The 16966-nt window shown below is 58.2% G+C and overlaps 1 protein-coding gene across 2 annotated transcripts in view; it reads right to left on the bottom strand.

The window, feature by feature from the left end:
* Positions 1-16966, bottom strand: part of LOC111157586 (myosin heavy chain 9) — an 89197-nt gene that overhangs the window by 14411 nt on the left and 57820 nt on the right. The window contains exons 13-26 of one of the 2 annotated variants that reach the window (XM_022519126.1): positions 16046-16198; positions 14913-15086; positions 13403-13576; positions 11269-11383; positions 10937-10999; positions 8782-8975; positions 8376-8497; positions 7554-7623; positions 5673-5833; positions 4706-4814; positions 3582-3713; positions 2997-3203; positions 2421-2558; positions 1035-1158 (exon numbers count right to left, since the gene is read on the bottom strand). In XM_022519126.1, coding sequence (XP_022374834.1) covers positions 1035-1158; positions 2421-2558; positions 2997-3203; positions 3582-3713; positions 4706-4814; positions 5673-5833; positions 7554-7623; positions 8376-8497; positions 8782-8975; positions 10937-10999; positions 11269-11383; positions 13403-13576; positions 14913-15086; positions 16046-16198 — 1936 coding nt within the window. The remainder of the gene's footprint in view (positions 1-1034; positions 1159-2420; positions 2559-2996; positions 3204-3581; positions 3714-4705; positions 4815-5672; positions 5834-7553; positions 7624-8375; positions 8498-8781; positions 8976-10936; positions 11000-11268; positions 11384-13402; positions 13577-14912; positions 15087-16045; positions 16199-16966) is intronic. The other variant, XM_022519125.1, reaches the window with a different exon arrangement.

Genomic DNA, 16966 nt, shown 5'->3' with positions numbered 1-16966 from the left:
GCATGTGAAGCTTCAAAGCCACCAGGCAGCACCAGACTGTTCAAGGCCACTACCAATTCCCACTCCCACTAGCCGTGTGTGTTCAGACTGTCCCACATCTCTGTTAACACTCATCGGTGTCAAACCTGAGCCCCCCTCTGTGTCTGCCCACCCAGTGGCTCTGCCCTCCTAGATCTGGATGAGGGAGGGAGTCCCTGGGCAGAGACCCTCTCCAGCACCTTGCTTCCCCTTGCCAGCCTGACTCGCCTCATCCCCTACAAACCTGAAGCGGGCAGGAAGGGCTAGGAAAACCCTCCTGGTGCTCAGTCTGGACAGTCTGGGCCCTACACGTCTAGTGCCCTGGACACGCAGGGCTGCCCTGAGTCTCTGTCGATGGAGCGGTGGTTTTTGGCGTGAGCTCGGAGCCTCCACAGTGGTCCCCTCTCCCCTGTCCCTTCGCTATCTACATGTCTCAAAGGACACAGACCTGTGTTCTACCCTGCTGTCCTCCCACAAGACAGGGAGGCGAAGGCACAACTGGTCACCTGCCCCGAGTCAAGCAATGGCCTCTCGTGCCATCGGTCCAGCCCAGCCCCGCATGGTGTGCCTGTACATGTGATTTAGTGTCGTCCCTGTGGACGCCCGTTCACTGCGCCCCCTTGAAGGGAAGAGAAACTGAAGCCCACGGAGATTACGGGAGAGCTGCAAGGCGACACAGCCGGTAAGCGGCAAAGCTAGGATCAGACTTCGGACCTCTCAGGACGTCAATCTTGTGCAACTCACAGCACACGACAGGAGAGAAATGCCGAAGTGTTCCGAGAGCCCCTCACGTGGGGGAACATCCGTCCCCAGTCCAGCCAGTGCCCGGAGGCCCAGACTCCCACAGGAACCAGAGCTGTCCCCAAGGTCTTCAGGGCAGTCGTTAGGGGCTGCAAATTACGAGCCTGCCTGCACGCAGTGAACACGAGACCAGCCCAGTGCTCCTGCTCCCGGCAGCGAGGCCCAGCTGGGGCCCGCAGCAGGGGCACCTCAGTCCCCGCCCGCTGCCCTCTTACCCTCCAGGTCGGTGATCATCGCCTCGTGCTTGTTCTTCAGCTTGGCAAGGCTCTTCGATTTCTCCTCCTCTTCCATGAGGTTGGTGGTAAACTCGGCTATTCTGTCTTCCAGAAGCTTCTTCTCCTGACGGGTGAGGTGGGTCAAAGAGTAAAGTTAGTTGAGCACAGGACACTTCAGCACTCTTCAAAGTATAACTTGCCCGGAAATTTAGGACTGAACCAAGGGGAGGACTCAAATGCTTGATTCACTAGGATTTTCTAGATCAAAGGGTAATCCTGAAAGGTCACCAGCTGGCACCTGGGCAGCGCAGGTGGTTAAGTGATAGACTCTTGGTTTCGGCTCAGGTCATGATTTGGGTCCTGAAATCAAACCCCAAGTCAGGCTCTACGATCAGCAGGGAGTCTGCCTGAGATGCTCTCCCTCTGCCCCTCATGGTCTCTCTCAGATAAATAAATCTTATAAAGAAGAAAAGTCACTGGCAGCCCTGAATCAGCTGGGTGGGCTTCCTTGGGGTCTATAAATGGGGGTGCCTAAGGCCTTCCTGGACCTGCATCACCCTTTGGGCTCAAGTAAGAAAGGCACACAGGTGGCAGCCAGAATTGGGAAGGGGCTTCAGACACAATGACTCTACCGGCTATGTGCCCGGCCCCCGTCCACTGCATGGTCTGTGACCTCCGCCTTTCTCATGCCAAAGCTTCTCCAAAACACCCCGGCTGCTCCCCCAACCTTCCGCCACGTGGTTACCACTAAAGTCCTAATCTTAGCAAGTCCCCAACCATGCTGACCTCCCAGGCCCGGTACTAACCGAACACCAGCCCCCAGTCCAGGTGTCTGAGCCTCGTGTCACAGAGTCCACAGGCTGGCATCTTGCCATGTCTGCCCAGGCCCCACACTTGGGCTTGGGGGGAGCCTTCTGACTCTTTCAACTGACTCGACTCTGGGCTTTTATCTGCTTACGGGATAAGACTCCGACGGGGACCCAACTTGGCTCTAAGAGAAACAGCCACTACACTGGGGACGGCTGGTGGAGGGCACCCACGCCTCCACACCGAGCCACCACGGTGCCTGAAGACCCCTGGGGACGGATGTGCAACGCCCCACAGATGGCTCAGCTGTAAGTCTTGCATATTGAAAGCTGACAGAGAGCTTTACCGAGAAGATAAGCCAAACCTTGCCCTTGGGCCCCACTCAGTGGTGAGAAACACCCCATTGAGTAGGATGCTGGCACGCAGAGGCCACAGACACGCAGGAGGGCCTGTGACTGCCAGACGCTGTGGCTGCAGGAGAGGGAGGGAGGCGGGTGCACCGGGATCCCGGAACCTAGCCTGTGCCCAGACGCAAACCCTACCTCTGCCCACCATGTGGCTGGGCCCCCCGGGCCTCACCTTGGCCAGCTTGCAGTTCTGGTCTTCCATGATGATCTGGTCTTCCTCCAGCTTCTTCAGCTTGGCCTCGGTGGTCACCTTCTCCAGCTGCAGCTTCTGGCGGGCGCTCTCCTCCTCCTCCAGCTGTTCCTCCAGTTCCTACCACGGGGCCAGGGAGACTGTCAGGGGGGAACAGACCACACGGACCCGCCCAACCCCCACTGGCGGGCTTCCGTCTTCACAACTAGGGTAAGCCGAAGAGGGAGTCCGGCCCGACAGTGTGCTCGCTGCTTCTGAGGTGCCTCCCTGAGCCAGCTGCTCGCTAGCAGCATGAGCCGGAGGCAGAGCCGATCGCCCTGGCTCCTCGGATGGACCACAGTGAGGACTGAGGGTACAAAAACAAAGTGCCTGGGATCCCCTGTGTCTGGCGCCTGTGAGGACTCCCTGCCTGCGGAGAGGAGCTCTCCAAAGAGCGACCTCCCACGGCCCCGGCGACTGCAGCCTCCTCTCTGGCTCCTGGGGCACTGCGCCCCATCCCCTCCGCCCCATGTCCTGCAGGCAGCACTACCCCTTCTTGGGAGGAGGAAGGGGGCTGACCTGGATGTTCTGCTGCATCTTCTTCTTCTCGGCCTGCAGGTGCTGGCAGCGCTCCTCCTCCTCCTCCACCCTGGCCTCCAGGTCATGGCAGATTTCTTCGAGCTCCTGCTTCTTGGCGGTCAGGCGGGCCCGGAGCTCCTCGGCCTCAGCACACAGCTCCGTTTCCGCCTGGAGCTGCTCCTGCAACTGCAGCTTCTCCGCCATGAGCTGCAAAGAGCATGGGGACCACATGAGCCCCGGCAGCTCGGCGGTCCTGGCGCTCAGGCTTCCCCGCCCGCCAGAACAGTTCCCGTCTTGAGGCTGCCGAGGCTCCCAGGCATTTCCCAAACATCGTGTTCTGGATCCTTCACCATTACCCTGTGAGCCGTGCACCACCATCCCCGGGAAATGGATTTACCCAACACCCAGGAACTCTCTGTCCCACGGGGCCCCTCCCTACATCACAGAACCCCAGTGGGGTTTGTTCACAGGAACAGCAAAACCTCTCCGGCAACTCCCAACACGCCCCGCCTCCTGCTGGCCAGCAGGTGGCAGCACTGGGAGCGGCCATTCCAACAACGGGCCAGAGCCCGCAGACACACCTACCTGGGACTGGAGGGTCTCCATCTCCGTGAGCCTGTTCTCGGCGGCCAGCTGCTTCTCCCGGACCTTCACCAGCTCCTCCTCTTTGGCCATCATCTCCTCCTCCTGCCGGCTCACCTGCAGCAGCGGCTTGACCTGGGAGAGATGGAGGCAGAGGCGCTTGGCTAAGGATGCCTATTCAGGCCCTCACCTGCACAGGGGCAGGCTCGAGGGGCAAGCTCCCTAGAGGGATGGCCAAACGGACCCACTGCGGGGGAGGGGGGGTTACACCAACACAGACCATCCTCCTGGAGATGGATTCAGTGCTGGGTGCCCGGGGCCTCTGACCCCGCTAAATATAGGTCAGAGAAACCACCCGTGCGTGCACAAAGATGTGGACAGCGTGTTCACAGGGGTGAAAAACTAGGAAGGAGAGAAACACACACGACAGGGAAAGTGGCCAGATAAAATAAAACAGGAAGTGTCTCCGGGGAACAAGAGCTGACTTTTAAAAAATAATGCTCGTGAAGGAATCCTAAATGGCAAAAACACAACACGAGCCTGGTTACCAAGTCAGAGCTCAGCTAGGTAAGACTGCACGTGTATGGTTTGTGAGCGGAGACGTAAAGAGTAAAAAAGCGGGAATAAGCACGCAAACGTCTGCCCGGCACAGACACTGGCTTGGGGCTGAAGGAATCATGTGTGAACATTTGTCTGCTTCTCTACACTCTGTGTTAGTTTAACTTTTCACAATGGCCACAAATTATCTATTACAATCGAAAGCAACCTGAACTATGTTCCTGATGAAGGGATTTGGGGGGGGGGTGCCTAGGGAGGGGAAGGCCTGTCCAGCTGGGAGCACCCCATGGCCCTGTGGCTGCTTGGGAGGACAGCGCCCCCAGCACACGCGGCCCCAGCGCCCAGGCCGTCCACGCCAGACACATGCCACAGCGCGCATGGTCCAGACTCTGCAGGGCAGGCCCAGCCCAGGCTCATGTCGGCAGGCTTGGGTGGGGGGGTGGGCGGGGAGGCCCAGGCTACACGCAGCTCCCTGGGCCCCAAGTCCTGCACAGAGGCCAGCAGGAGGCGACAGAGGCCGGCAGAGCGCTGGCGGGGGCAGGAGCGAGGGAAGCCCGTGGGGAACCCACCTTGGTGAAGAGCCGCCACCACTGCCAGTTCCGCAGCTTGAGGTAAGCGGCACAGTTCCTCTGCAGGACCTTCATGGCCGTCAGCTGCTGCTGCCGCTTGGCAAAGGCCCTGAGGAGAGGGACCCCGTCAGGGCAGGAGACCACACGGCTCCAGCAGATGGGGGAGCCAACCCTTCCCCACCTGAGATGCCTCAAGGCACAAGTGCAGGGAAGGAGCCTGGCCTTGGGGGTGAGTCCTGTGGGTGAGCCCCCAGAAGATGACAAGGACCCAGGTCACCAAGCCTTTGTTCATCACCAAGGGACAAGTATGTTCACAGGGTGAAAGTCCCTTGTGGCTAACTAGCTCTGTGTCCAGCGGGACTGCTGGTCACTCAGTAGACAGACTGCAGCTTCCCAGTCCCCTGCCACCCTCCAGTGGGGGCCCTTGGTGGAAAATAACAGCTGATGTCCTACAAAGGTGGGCTTTACGTGTCAACTTGGGGGGCTGTGGGATACGTGAGGGCTCCGTTTGTCCAAATACCACAGAGCTATGTTCTGTCCCTCAGGGCTCCCAGCTCACACTGAAACACACAGCCACAAGCACAGACATAGGGGTTCGGAAGCCCAGTGTGCAACTGCCACAGCCACTGTCCCGCAGCAGGTGAGCCCTACTCCCGAGGAGAAGCTCCAGACTGGAGGACGGTCTCCTTTACTGGGAGCACAAGAGGCTTGGGACAGTCACCTGCTGGGCATCATCCCCACAACAAGGGACACGGTGAGGAATACTGGGAAGCACAACTTTGTGGCAGGCAAATCAGGCCCAGAGTCGCCCCTTCCCAGCTGGTCACTTTAAACCTGAGACATAAATCCAGAAAGCAGGGCCACAGAGCTCCAGCCCTGGCCAGCATCCGTGCCCCTGTGCTGCAGGAAAGCCGGGAAGCTGGAGCACGGGCAGGTCAGGCAGAGGCGGGCCCCTCTGAGAACTCACTTCCTGGCCAGGTAGCCCCTGCAGCAGGCCTGGAAGCCGATGATGACGTCCGTGATCTTCAGGTCCCGCTCCTCCTCCAGGTGGGCCAGCACGCCAGCCCGGAAGAAGACCTTGCTCTGGCCGATGCGGTACAGATTGCTATCCAGCTCCAAGGCTTTGATCTAGAGGGGGGCAGAGCAGGTCATTCACCACGTGCCACCACGGGGCCCTCAGAGCAACGCTGGAGCCAGCGGGCCGTCCCAGCAGGGCTTTCCACCAGTGGCCGCTTCTCCGCTGGGCAGCCTGTCCCCCGGAGCCAGAGAAAGCGGGGCTCAGAGGATGCCGGGAGGAGGGGCAGGTGGCTTCCCGCACAGGGCAGGGTGACGCACCAGACAGCGGAAAAACACAGAACCTCGACATCAAAGGGACCAAAAGGTCTTCTCTCCTTCCACCTCCCACTTCCGTGCACTGCCACCACGGGCTACCCGTGCCCAGACGGGCCACCCTCGAACCACAGGTGGCTGAGCGGCATCGTCACCGTCTCTAAGACCAGGACACGCTCCAGTTCAGGCCAAGCCCTGGACCAAACACTAATTAGGGGACCTGGGGCTTTAACCTCTAGGAGCCTGTGCTTCCTCAGCTGGAAAATGGGAACGATACTTTCTTTAATTAGGACAAGAGTGAAGAGATCAAGCAAATAATAATGCCTTGTCCGCAGTACGGCTGTGAGATCTGAACAAGAGAGCTGAGCTCAATGCAGGGCCACACGTGCTGCGGACGGAGTGGAGTGAATGCCCGTGACCATCATTGACTGGTCTGGGTATAGTATAGGGCTCTCTTGTTAACCCACCGAGGCAAGGGTCCATCTGTCTGCCTGTCTGCCTGGGAGACAAGGACTGAGAATACGATCTGAAAAAGGCAGAGCCTGGGATGGGACGAGTGGGATCTGAACTAGCTGGGGTGGGGGGAGGGGGGCAAATAGCACCAACTGTCCCGGAGAGGCCCTGGGAAGAGCAGGGAAGGACACTGCGGGTGGAGCCACCACGGGCATCTTCCCTCCTTGCCCCACCCCTCGCCTGGACAGCCTGGAGAAAGGCTGGCCCATGCGCCCTCCCCATCAGGCCCCCGGTCCCACCAGCTGGTGGCACTGCACAGCAGGGAGCATTCTCCTCCCTCCCAACCCCCCTCCCTATCACCTAATGCAGAGCTTCCCACAGAGGTGTCTACTTCTTCCTTCCCTCTCCTCTGACAACTCCCACCCCATTCTCTCTCCTCTTTGGAAAGAACGCAGAGCAAAGACACCAGGAGGCAGGGGCAGCCTACCCTGGACACCTGAAGAACAACGCAACACCAATACAGTAGGACACAGAACAGAGGGCATCCGGCCCCAGCTCCGCCACTGAGTCCCCAGAGGCTGTCGTTCATCCCCAGACACACTGCTGCACAGCAGGCACTGCTCAAGGGACTGAGAGGAATGTCCAGAAGCACACACTGTGGGGGCTTGGAGCCGTGCTCCGGGCCGGCTGCCTTGCTTGGGGGGGGCTTCCCTTGCCACCCACACTGGGTGTGACAGTCCGAGGAGACACGAGCAAGAAAGCACGAGACTGGGCCCGAAAGGAAAGGACCGGGTCCCACCAGAGCCTGCCGTGACCGCAGCATTAGTCTCCACACTGCCCAGTCCTGCACGCCATCCCTGACCATCCCAGGGCCAACAGGGCCGCCGAGAGGGGCCCGGGCAGAATCAGGACTGTGTCAGCGCAGGACAACAGAGCGCAGCTGTCATCCAGCGAAAAGGGCCAGGTCCAGGCTCGCGGGCACAGGCCATGCACATGCACACTCACCGTCGGTGTCACCCCCCCACCCCCCGCCTTAGCAGGAATCAGAGACAGCAGCTCTACTCACCATGAGCACGCAGGCCTGCTTCCCGTCCATGAAGCCCTTTGGAATGGAATTCGGTGTGAGGATCTCGTATCTGAGGAAGAACGAGAAGCCTGGTCAGTCCACTCCTCACTTGGATTCCACGGGGTCTGGGATGCACGGGAGAGAGGAGGACCATCCCTACACGACAGCACACATGGGGATTCCCTTCACGAGTCTCCCAGGAGAGGAAGACATTCGGCAAATGCCACCCTGCTCTTTCCTTAGGCTGAGTGACACAGACAGCCTTCAGGTGTTCCAAAAAGTGAACGAAAACTCACACAGCTATTTTGGTCACACGAGGGCAAGCTTTAGGTTGGGCTCACCAACTGCCAATGGCCCAGTGTCTACATCTGTCCCCTTTCCCCCAAGGCGCTGCAGGGGCCTCTAACAAGTGGGACAGCCCCAGAAACAGAGAGCCGCATCGGGCCAGCAAATGGCACTGAACATAGTCATGACGCACACAGGACCATGTCATCGATGTCCCGCTCTGCGCACACGGCAGGAAGCCACAGTGCTCTGAGACCTCCACTTCCACAAAGTCCCCTGAACACCCCCGTCTTTGGCTCATTCCTCTTTAATTTCTCCTCCAGGATGCCTGGCGGTAGGAAGCAGTGCCAGGGCCCCCGTCACAAGCAGTGACAGCCGGCAAGGTAACAAAGACGGGGAAACCCCTTGTCATACAGAGGGTGGCACAGAGAAAGAACGGGAGGAGCCGGCCAGACCCCCGCTCCACGGGGATGAGGCAACCGCCCCCTCGCCCACGCGGCCCGCCGCGGGAAGGGCAGGCTCCCAGCCCTGGCTCACCGCTGCCGGAACTCCTGGAAGACCACCCTGTTGGGGAAGCCCTGGCGGCAGATCCGGATGCCCTCCAGGACCCCGTTGCAGCGCAGCTGGTCCAGCACCAGGTGGGGATCCAGCTTGCCAGCCTGGAGAGGGAGACAGACGCGGTGGTCTCGAGTCAGCGCCTGGTGTCGACGGAAGGAGGGAGGGCAGGCAGGCCCCTCGGGACTCCACGGGGTAAACGCCCCCGGGGGTGGGAGTCCCGGCAGCCCACAGGCACCCCTGCAGAAGGCAGACCACAACTGCAGCCCGTGTGCTCAGGGAGCCTTGTGCCGAGCTGCACAGGGTCTTTGCCGGGGCTCTCAGTGTGGGGTGGGAGGCAGGGGGAGCACTTCTGCTCAGAGAGACAGACGGGGCCAGGCACCCGCACCTTCTTCTCGTGGTTGGGGATGATGCAGCGGACGAAATTGGGGTTGGTGTTCCTCAGCGTGGCCATCAGCTTGGCCAGCTGCTCCTTGTAGAGCTGACCCACAGTCCGGAACATGCCCTTCCGTGTCTTGAAGGCCCCGGGCAGCGCCGTCTCCGACATGCCGGCCACCTGGTCCAGACCGATGATGCGGTCCACTGCAGAGACCACCCAAAAAAGCCCATGAGTGCCCAGTGGTCCTAGTGTGGGGGTGGAGGGACAGGAAAGAGACAGACAGACACCGGAGAGAAGGAGAAGAAGCTACAGAACAAGACCGTGTCTACTTAGAATCTACAGAGGGCAAAGGTCAACTCCAAACGTTCAGCAAACTTGACTTTGTGCACAAGAGGCGGGAAAGGGGAAAGGGTTTGGAGAGCCTGCAAAGCCACTGCGGGGGGTCCACAGGCTAACCCCACAACCCCCCATTCTCACCACCCATCTTCAGCCCACTGTACAAGCTCCTGTTCCCAGAGAGATGTAACAGAGCCGCAACCGGATTTCAGGACAGCGAGCCTGGCCACTACGCTATGCTCTAGGGAGGTATTAAAACTTGACCTGCAGGACCCTGCAGTTCCACGTCCCAAAGAACAACGTAACAAAAGAGCAGTACCCTGAAATCACACTGACCTTTCCTAAGGGCACAGGCTGGGAGTTAGAAAGTGGGAGCTGGCAAGTTACCTGCCGTGGTTCTTAGGACTCTGGAGGATCCCCTCACTGTCTGGGGACCTCCCGCGCAGAGCCCCCTAAACTGAGGACCTAGGGTGACTGGGTGGCTCAGCCGGTTAAGCGTCTGCCTTCAGCTCGGGTCATGATCCCGGGGCTCCCCTCTGCCTGCCACTCCTCCTGCTTGTGCGCTCTCTCTTGCTCTGATGAATAAATAAAATCTTTAACAATAACTATAAATAAATAGGTAGGTAGGTTGGGGACCCAGAGCAGCACACGGTGTCAGGAGCGACGAGGTCCCAAGGAGTCTGCAGACCCCTGCCTGCTCTTGTGTCTTGCAGGGTCTCCTAGCTCATGGTCTTTATCATCTCACACGCCCTCCCGGGACATTGCCCTTGGTTGGCACTGTGGCGCAGGCCCAGAGCAAGGGGGCCCACATCCTCCGCAGTGAAATGAAACGAACAAGCAAATCCAACCAAAGCGGCTGGTGACCGGAGGTCCATTTTAAGCAAGAGCCAACTTTAAGTTTGAAGCCTTCTGCTCCTGGATATAAAAGCTAAGGACTCTTGGGGATCTGGGGTGGCTCAGTGGGTTAAGCCTCTGCCTTTGGATCAGGTCATGATCCCAGCGTCCTGAGATCGAGCCCCGCATTGGGCTCTCTACTCGGCTGGGAGCCTGCTTCCTCCTCTCTCTCTGCCTGCCTGTCTGCCTACTTGTGATCTCTGTCAAATAAATAAATTTTTAAAAAATCTTCCAAAAAAAAAAAAAAAAAAAAAAAAAAAAAAGCTGAGGACTCTGAGAGAAAGTCTGTTTCCTACTCCTCTGTGGCCAGAGCTCTAGGATTTCTCTGAAGACAGCAGCAGGGGCGAGGACAGACCCGCAAACCGGTCCACCAAAGGGGGAGGCATCCTGGACCTCGAGCACCCAGGGCCCACCTCACTAGCTACCGAAGGCTTCCTGGGAGTGGGAGGCTTGTGAAGGCCGCTCAGGGCGCTCAGAGGAAGGGTGAATGTGCCCCCACGGAAACCGGCCGTTTCAGGGCAGCATGCCCTGCCCCCTGGAGGCCGGGCCCAGAAGGAGCAGGGCCTTGCCAAGAGCGCTGAACTAAAGCACAGAGGCTCTTTACGCGCGCACGCACACGCACGCACACGCACACACACACACACACACACACACACACGCAGCAGGACACGCAACCCCTGAACCTCATGCTGAGATGCCCACAGCCAACCAAGCAGCAAGACAGCACCCCCTTTGGAGAGGGGGCAGCTCTTAAGAACAATATGGATTTTTATGCTGGTTTTCCCCCCTTTCCAAGATCGAGGTGGACAGCCTGCCCACAAGTGGGGGGCAGAGCAGGGACGGGGCAGTCAGGCAGGGAGAGCCAAGGGGCAAGAACACTCAGCAGAAGCGTGTCGCACCGCACACGAGGGTCAGCCCCCCGGGGGGCAGTCACCTGGTTCTAGGTGGAGAAAGGGAAAGCGCTGATAGAAATAGGCCCTCTGAGTGCTCTGTAGTTCTGCAACAGAGAGGTTAAAGCAAAACCAGGCAGAGGGAGAGGAGGAGCCCACAGAAGCAAGGAAGAAGAATTCCAGAGCCACCGGCCTGCCACGGAGAGGTGGAACTGCAGAAGGGAGTGTGATGGGGGACCCACATGCAGGGGATCTGGGCCGTGGTGGCACTCCCTCAGGCGCAGGCCCGGCCCTCGTCCCAGGACTGTGGCGAAGGCAGGCAGCCGAGGCCAGCCGAGGCCACGGGGAGGCAGGAGGCGGGGGGCAAAGGGCGTACCATCCTTCCACAGCTCAGAGACGAACTTGTCGGAGGACTGGTGCAGGAGCGTGGCGATGTTGTCGTTCAGCGGGTCCATGTTCTTCATCAGCCACTCATCAGCCTTGTAGTCCACCTGCGAGAGTCAGGGGCCCGGGTCACAGGCTGCTCTGGGGACACAGGCGCTCTGGAAGCCAGCCAGCCCCATGGGTGAGGAAGTTTAAGAACGCGAACACCCCTCGACCTGGTATTTCCTTCCCCAAGAAAGGAGGGAGTGAGGAGGGTGGCAAGGCCACAGCAGGACGTTCTCGGCAGTGGGACAGGCAACAGCGAGAAAACTACCCACAACATGAATATCCAGCAACGGGGGACTGGCTGAGAAATTTAGGTTGTGGCAATATAATGGAATCCTCTTTTATTTATTTATTTATCTACCTATCTATCTATCTATCTATTTGGTAACATAAGTATAAAGAAAAAAATTTTTGGCAGGACATAACCCAAATGTTACAATATTTCTTTTAATGAACAGGGCAAGGATTTTTGCTTTATCTTTTCAGGACGCCTGAGTTTTCCCTGAGCTTATATTATTATTTTCTGAAATACATTCTTAAATCCGCTGTACTTTCACAGCAAAGACCCCAGAACGATACCCAGCGCAGGCCGCCTCAGGCCGCTTCAGCCTCCCTCTTCCGAACCCACAGCATGGTGCAGAGGTGACCACTGTCCTGGGGCCAGCACTCCTCTACCGCCCCGTCTGGAGGTTCCCCCACAGGCGCCCATCAACCGTGCGGTGTGTGATGCTGGCTTCCTGCTACCTCTGGGGAGGTGTCGAAGCCCCCGACACCGCGTCCTGGTCGCCTGGCACAGCCATCACTCCTGCAGCCCAGGCGTGGATGCACGTGGCCAGGTTCAACGTTCAGGAGCACCGGCGGGCTTTCCGGTGTGACTGGTTTTTGGCATGATAAATAACACTGCAATAAAAGCCCTGTGTGTGGCTCTACACGGGCATTTCTGACAAAGACAGAAGTGGGAATGCAGGCTCAGGGACGTTACCGTAGGTAACTATAGAAATAGCACTGGTAGTTCGGGGTTTTTTGGTTTTTTTAATGGGTGTTTTTAAAGTCACGAGCTGTGTGCCTCAGCAACCACAGGAAGCAGACAAGCTGAAGGCCAGGCCTTCGGGGTACCCTCGGGGCACACACACCGTACCCCAAGCAGTGGGCGGGGACCAGGTGTGGGGACCAGGTGCCCCTGGGGAGCAGAGCCGTGACAGCGTCAAGGCCGGCCTGGCCCAACTCATCCCATGTTCTGGCTGCACCTGTTAGAGCTTCCAGCAAGAACCCGAACTTGCTGAAGCCGGCTTTATTCGAAGTCCAGAGCTCTGTGCACTTAGGACACCCCTCCTCAGGTCGGGACGAGAGCAGTTTTGCCATTTTGTGGCTGGGCAGCCTTGGCCATTAACCGAGCTGTCACCCACAGCGGTGGCTCTCCGCCAGAGCCACTGTGCCCACCCCACATGTGGCAATGTCTAGAGACCTTCTGGTCACACATAGGGAGAGTGCTAGTGACCTCTGGTGGGTAGAAGCCAGGAGTGCTACTGAACATTCCCCAACACACACGACAGGCACAGACACCGCAGACAGTGCAGCCCGCGAGGCCAGGCATGCGAAGGCCGAGCGGCCCCGCCGAGAGCACCAAACGGCACCAAGCACCAGGCCGCACTAGCTCACTGAACGCACGTAACTTCGCAAAGCGGGGCTTACTCATTTTCCAGATGAGGCGACCACGGGCTCAGAGAGGTTAACTGACCCAAAGTCCCACCACTGACGAGTGGCAGGCTCTCATTCAAACTCCAGCATCTGCCTGGAGCACAGATCTCCCTTCCATGCCCAGAAAATGTATCTAATCCCAGACCACTGAGTACCAGTCTGAGCGCCGTCCACGCAGGCTGCAAGTGCCCCGTACAACGGCGCACAGCACGGGGCTCCGCGAGCTGGGAAAGCCACGTGGATGCCAATCCCTGCCATGACGGACCCGCTGGCCGGGCACTGTCCCCCGGCCCGCCCCCAGGGCTGCCCTGCCCCTCGGGGTGGACAGAATCGTCTCCTCTCCCCTCCCCCCGGGCAGGTGCAGGCATGCGAGCTCGCCTCACCTTGCCTGCATAGTGCATGATGCAGAAGTCAGCTCTGTCCTTCAGCTGCTTGGGCTTCTGGAGCTTCGGGTGGCCGCCCTGTTCCTGCACCACCTTCTCCACGAAGCTCTTGTCGGTGGCTTTGGGGAACCAGCACTCCTCATCCAGCAGGGCCAGGATGCCAGGGGGCCCTGCCTGGGAAAAACGCAGCACCCCACAGGTGAGTACGACCTGGGGACCCACCCCACCCATACCCTTCACGAGAAGCCAGAGGTTAGGGTTCAGAAGCCCCAGAGTCTCAGCAGAAGGTGGTGACACCTGCCCCCACAGAGGAGGTAAAAGGAAGCATCAGCACAACTCAACTTGGGAACTCCAGTCTGAGGCACCCTTCTGGCTCAGGGGATACGGCACATGACTCTTGACCTCAGGGTTATGAGTTCAGGTCCCACACTAGGTACCGAGCCCACTTAAAAAAAATTCTAATTTAAAAAGAAACTTCTGAGGTCTAGGCTGTGGCCGACACACTTTAACCAGATGATTCATCAGAGTCCATGCCCTGGAAATCACAGGGTGGGTTTGACAGGTGTGCGCCATGACCCGCACGCCCAGGGCACTTGGGAGACACCGCCCCCCGTAATGCGTGTGCACCCCATGTGGCGAGAGCCCCGACAACATGCTGGATTGACAAGGAAAGCTGAAACGCTGTGGAGCTTGGCTAAGCGGACTCCAAGGCAGATGAGGTCTTGCTCACTGAAAACCTCAACTGATTTAAGAAAAACTCATCACAAAAGTAAAATGCTTGACATTAGGCTCAGGAATCGTTTCCACCCCTGTCCCCGCCTTAACACTTCCAAATGCACAAGGTCCCTCCCAGGTCCTCCAGCAACTGGCATGTCAGGGTAACTCCAGCTGTAACCATTTCCAGCAGCTCAGGACTCTGGGAACAAGAGAGAACCCAGAGCAAGAAACGGCTCGCACTCCATGAAGGAGCACATCCTGCCCAACCTAAAACACAAGCAGGCGACCCCAGCTGCTCTCCAGATACTGCTGCGCACCCACAGCCAACGCCGGGGGCCGGCAGCTCTGGTACAGAGTTAGTCCTAAGCGGGGGCGGGGGCAGATTCAGCACCTGCAACGGAAGCAGCATTCAACACCCTGGCTCTGCCCATGGCCACGGGGCAGCAGAAGCACCTGGGGACAGGATGCTACGGCATAAAAGCACGCCTGTTTCTCTAAGACAAAGACGGGCTTGTTGAGCCCACCCCTCAGGTAAACACTGGGTGGTCTCCCAGGACAGAAGACAGGATACTTGGGCACCAGCCACAGCCCCCCACCGGTCGGCAGCTGGGTGAGGCCCCCAGGCACCAGATCCAAGCCCGCGGGCTTATTCCTGCAGGTGGCACCGACACGGAGCGGAACCAGACACGACACCTCTGCCCCATGTCAACGTGCAGCAGGAGGCGGGGCATGGGCCCCCCCTCCCCGGAGGGGAGGAGTGACAAGCTGAGGTCAGAGCAGGTCTGGCTCTTACTGGCTTCTCGATGAGGTCGATGCAGGGCTGCAGGTCGAGACCAAAGTCAATGAAGTTCCACTCGATGCCCTCGCGCTGGTACTCCTCCTGCTCCAGGATGAACATGGTGTGGTTGAAGAGCTGCTGCAGCTTCTCGTTGGTGTAGTTGATGCACAGCTGCTCGAACGAGTTCAGCTGCAGGGAGAGAGGGAGACGTCAGCCCGGTGCCTGCCTCCCGCTGCCAAGCCGCGGCCCCTTGGCGAGGCGTGGGGTGGGAGTTCAGGATGGACCTCCTCAGGCAGCTTGGTGCGGGCCCCCGGGGAGCCCAGACCCGCAGGCAGCCTTCCCTTATCAAACCCAGAGCAGGGATTCCTCACTACCTGAAGCCCATGGACCTTTCTAGAAGTTTGATAAAGCCTCTCTCAGAACAGTTTGAAAATGAATAAAATAGAGGGACTACTGAGAAAGGAAAACACTTATGCTGAAATGTAATTATGAAAACACTGTGCCACACGAACACATGGTATTTCCTTATTAACACGCACAAGCTGCGGGCTCCCTGACTTCCAGGAGGCTGAGGAAGACGAGCGTGAAGGACAGCACGTCGTCTCCACAAACCGCCGTGGTGTGAAAGCGTCTGCTTACCCCCGGAGACAGACCCTGAGCACTGCTAGGACAACTGCGCTTTGTCAATTCTGCTCAATTCCCAATTAAAAGGAAAGGCGTCGCATCAACGAGATGTTAGTGACAAACAGAGGGACGTCCCCTGCCCACCGCCTCCCTCAGAGTTCACGGTCTCTCTCTGAAACCTGCCAGAGGCTAAGAACCCCAAGTGTCACTTTTCCAGCCAGACCTCAGTCTCCAGGGCCAGACACAAGGTCTCGTCTGACACCCAATTAACAGTTGCTGGAAGAATCCATCTGAGAAAGCACCTGCCTGTGCAGGCTCCCAGTGCACCCACCAGAAGGTCCCATTCTCGCCAGCACTGCCCGGGGTGGGGGGACGGGTGCTTGCTGGAGCTTAAAATACACCCAGCTGATGTGTCCTGTATTCACGTGAGGGAGGAGCTGGCCCACTCAGACAGCCGTGGGACCGGAGAGAAGACTTCTTGCCCAGGGAGCTGGTGGCCCAGAGAGCACGGGAGGGGAGCTCACTTCAAAGATCTCGAAGCCAGCGATGTCCAGGATGCCGATGAAAGAGGCGCCCTGCCTCTTGGTCTTGTCCAGAGCCTTGTTGATGCGCAGCACCAGCCAGCGGAACATTCGCTCGTAGGTGGCCTTGGCCAAGGCCTCGATGGCGAAGTCCGCCTGGGGTGGGGGAAGGGAGGGGACAAGCCCAGGGGGACAGAAGGTCAGATGCAAGGAGCCTCTAAACCTTGTAACCCTTTGCTCCAATCAATCCACCTGCACAGCTGTCCCCCAGAGAGACAGCCCTAAGGATAGGAAGAAAAGCTTCGCGCACAAGTAGGGTCACCGCAGCGTTATTTACAATGACCCGAAACTGAAACAACTTAGGTGCCCGACAATGCACGCACGGCATGAAGTACTCAGACATTCGCAAAATCCTTTTTAAGATAAAGAGGGACATACAGAGGCATCTACAGGAGAAAAGGTAAGACGTATGAGGTCTCCTTCAAATGTGAGAAGTGGGGGAATAAGATTAACGGTGGGCCAAGACGGGCCGGGAGTCGGGAACTCTCGAAGCTGTCTGAGCAACGGGCTCGTGGGCTCATGACACTCTTTTTCTGCAAATGCTGGAACAGTCCCACGATAAATAAGCCAGGGTGACAACTAAGTTGTAGAAAGAAAAAGCCTTGGGACGCCTGAGTGGCTCAGTTGGTTAAGCATCCAACTCTTGATCTCAGCGCCGGTCTCGATCTCAGGGTCTTGAGTTCAAGTCCTGCGTTGGGCTCCACACTGGGCATGGAGCCTACTTAAAATAAATAAAATAAAAATTTTAAAAAAAAGAAAAGAAAAGAAAAGAAAAGAAAAAACCTTGCAGGAAATAAAAAGCTGCCCAATACTTGTCACTGACTAGGACTGTGACAATTTTTTTTATCTAGATTTTTCTGTATT

Source organism: Enhydra lutris, unplaced genomic scaffold, assembly GCF_002288905.1.
Source record: "Enhydra lutris kenyoni isolate GAN:26980312 unplaced genomic scaffold, ASM228890v2 scaffoldscaffold55, whole genome shotgun sequence".
NCBI lineage: Eukaryota > Metazoa > Chordata > Mammalia > Carnivora > Mustelidae > Enhydra > Enhydra lutris.
Note: the sequence above shows the minus strand (reverse complement) of the source record. Positions and strands in the feature narration are given on the sequence as shown.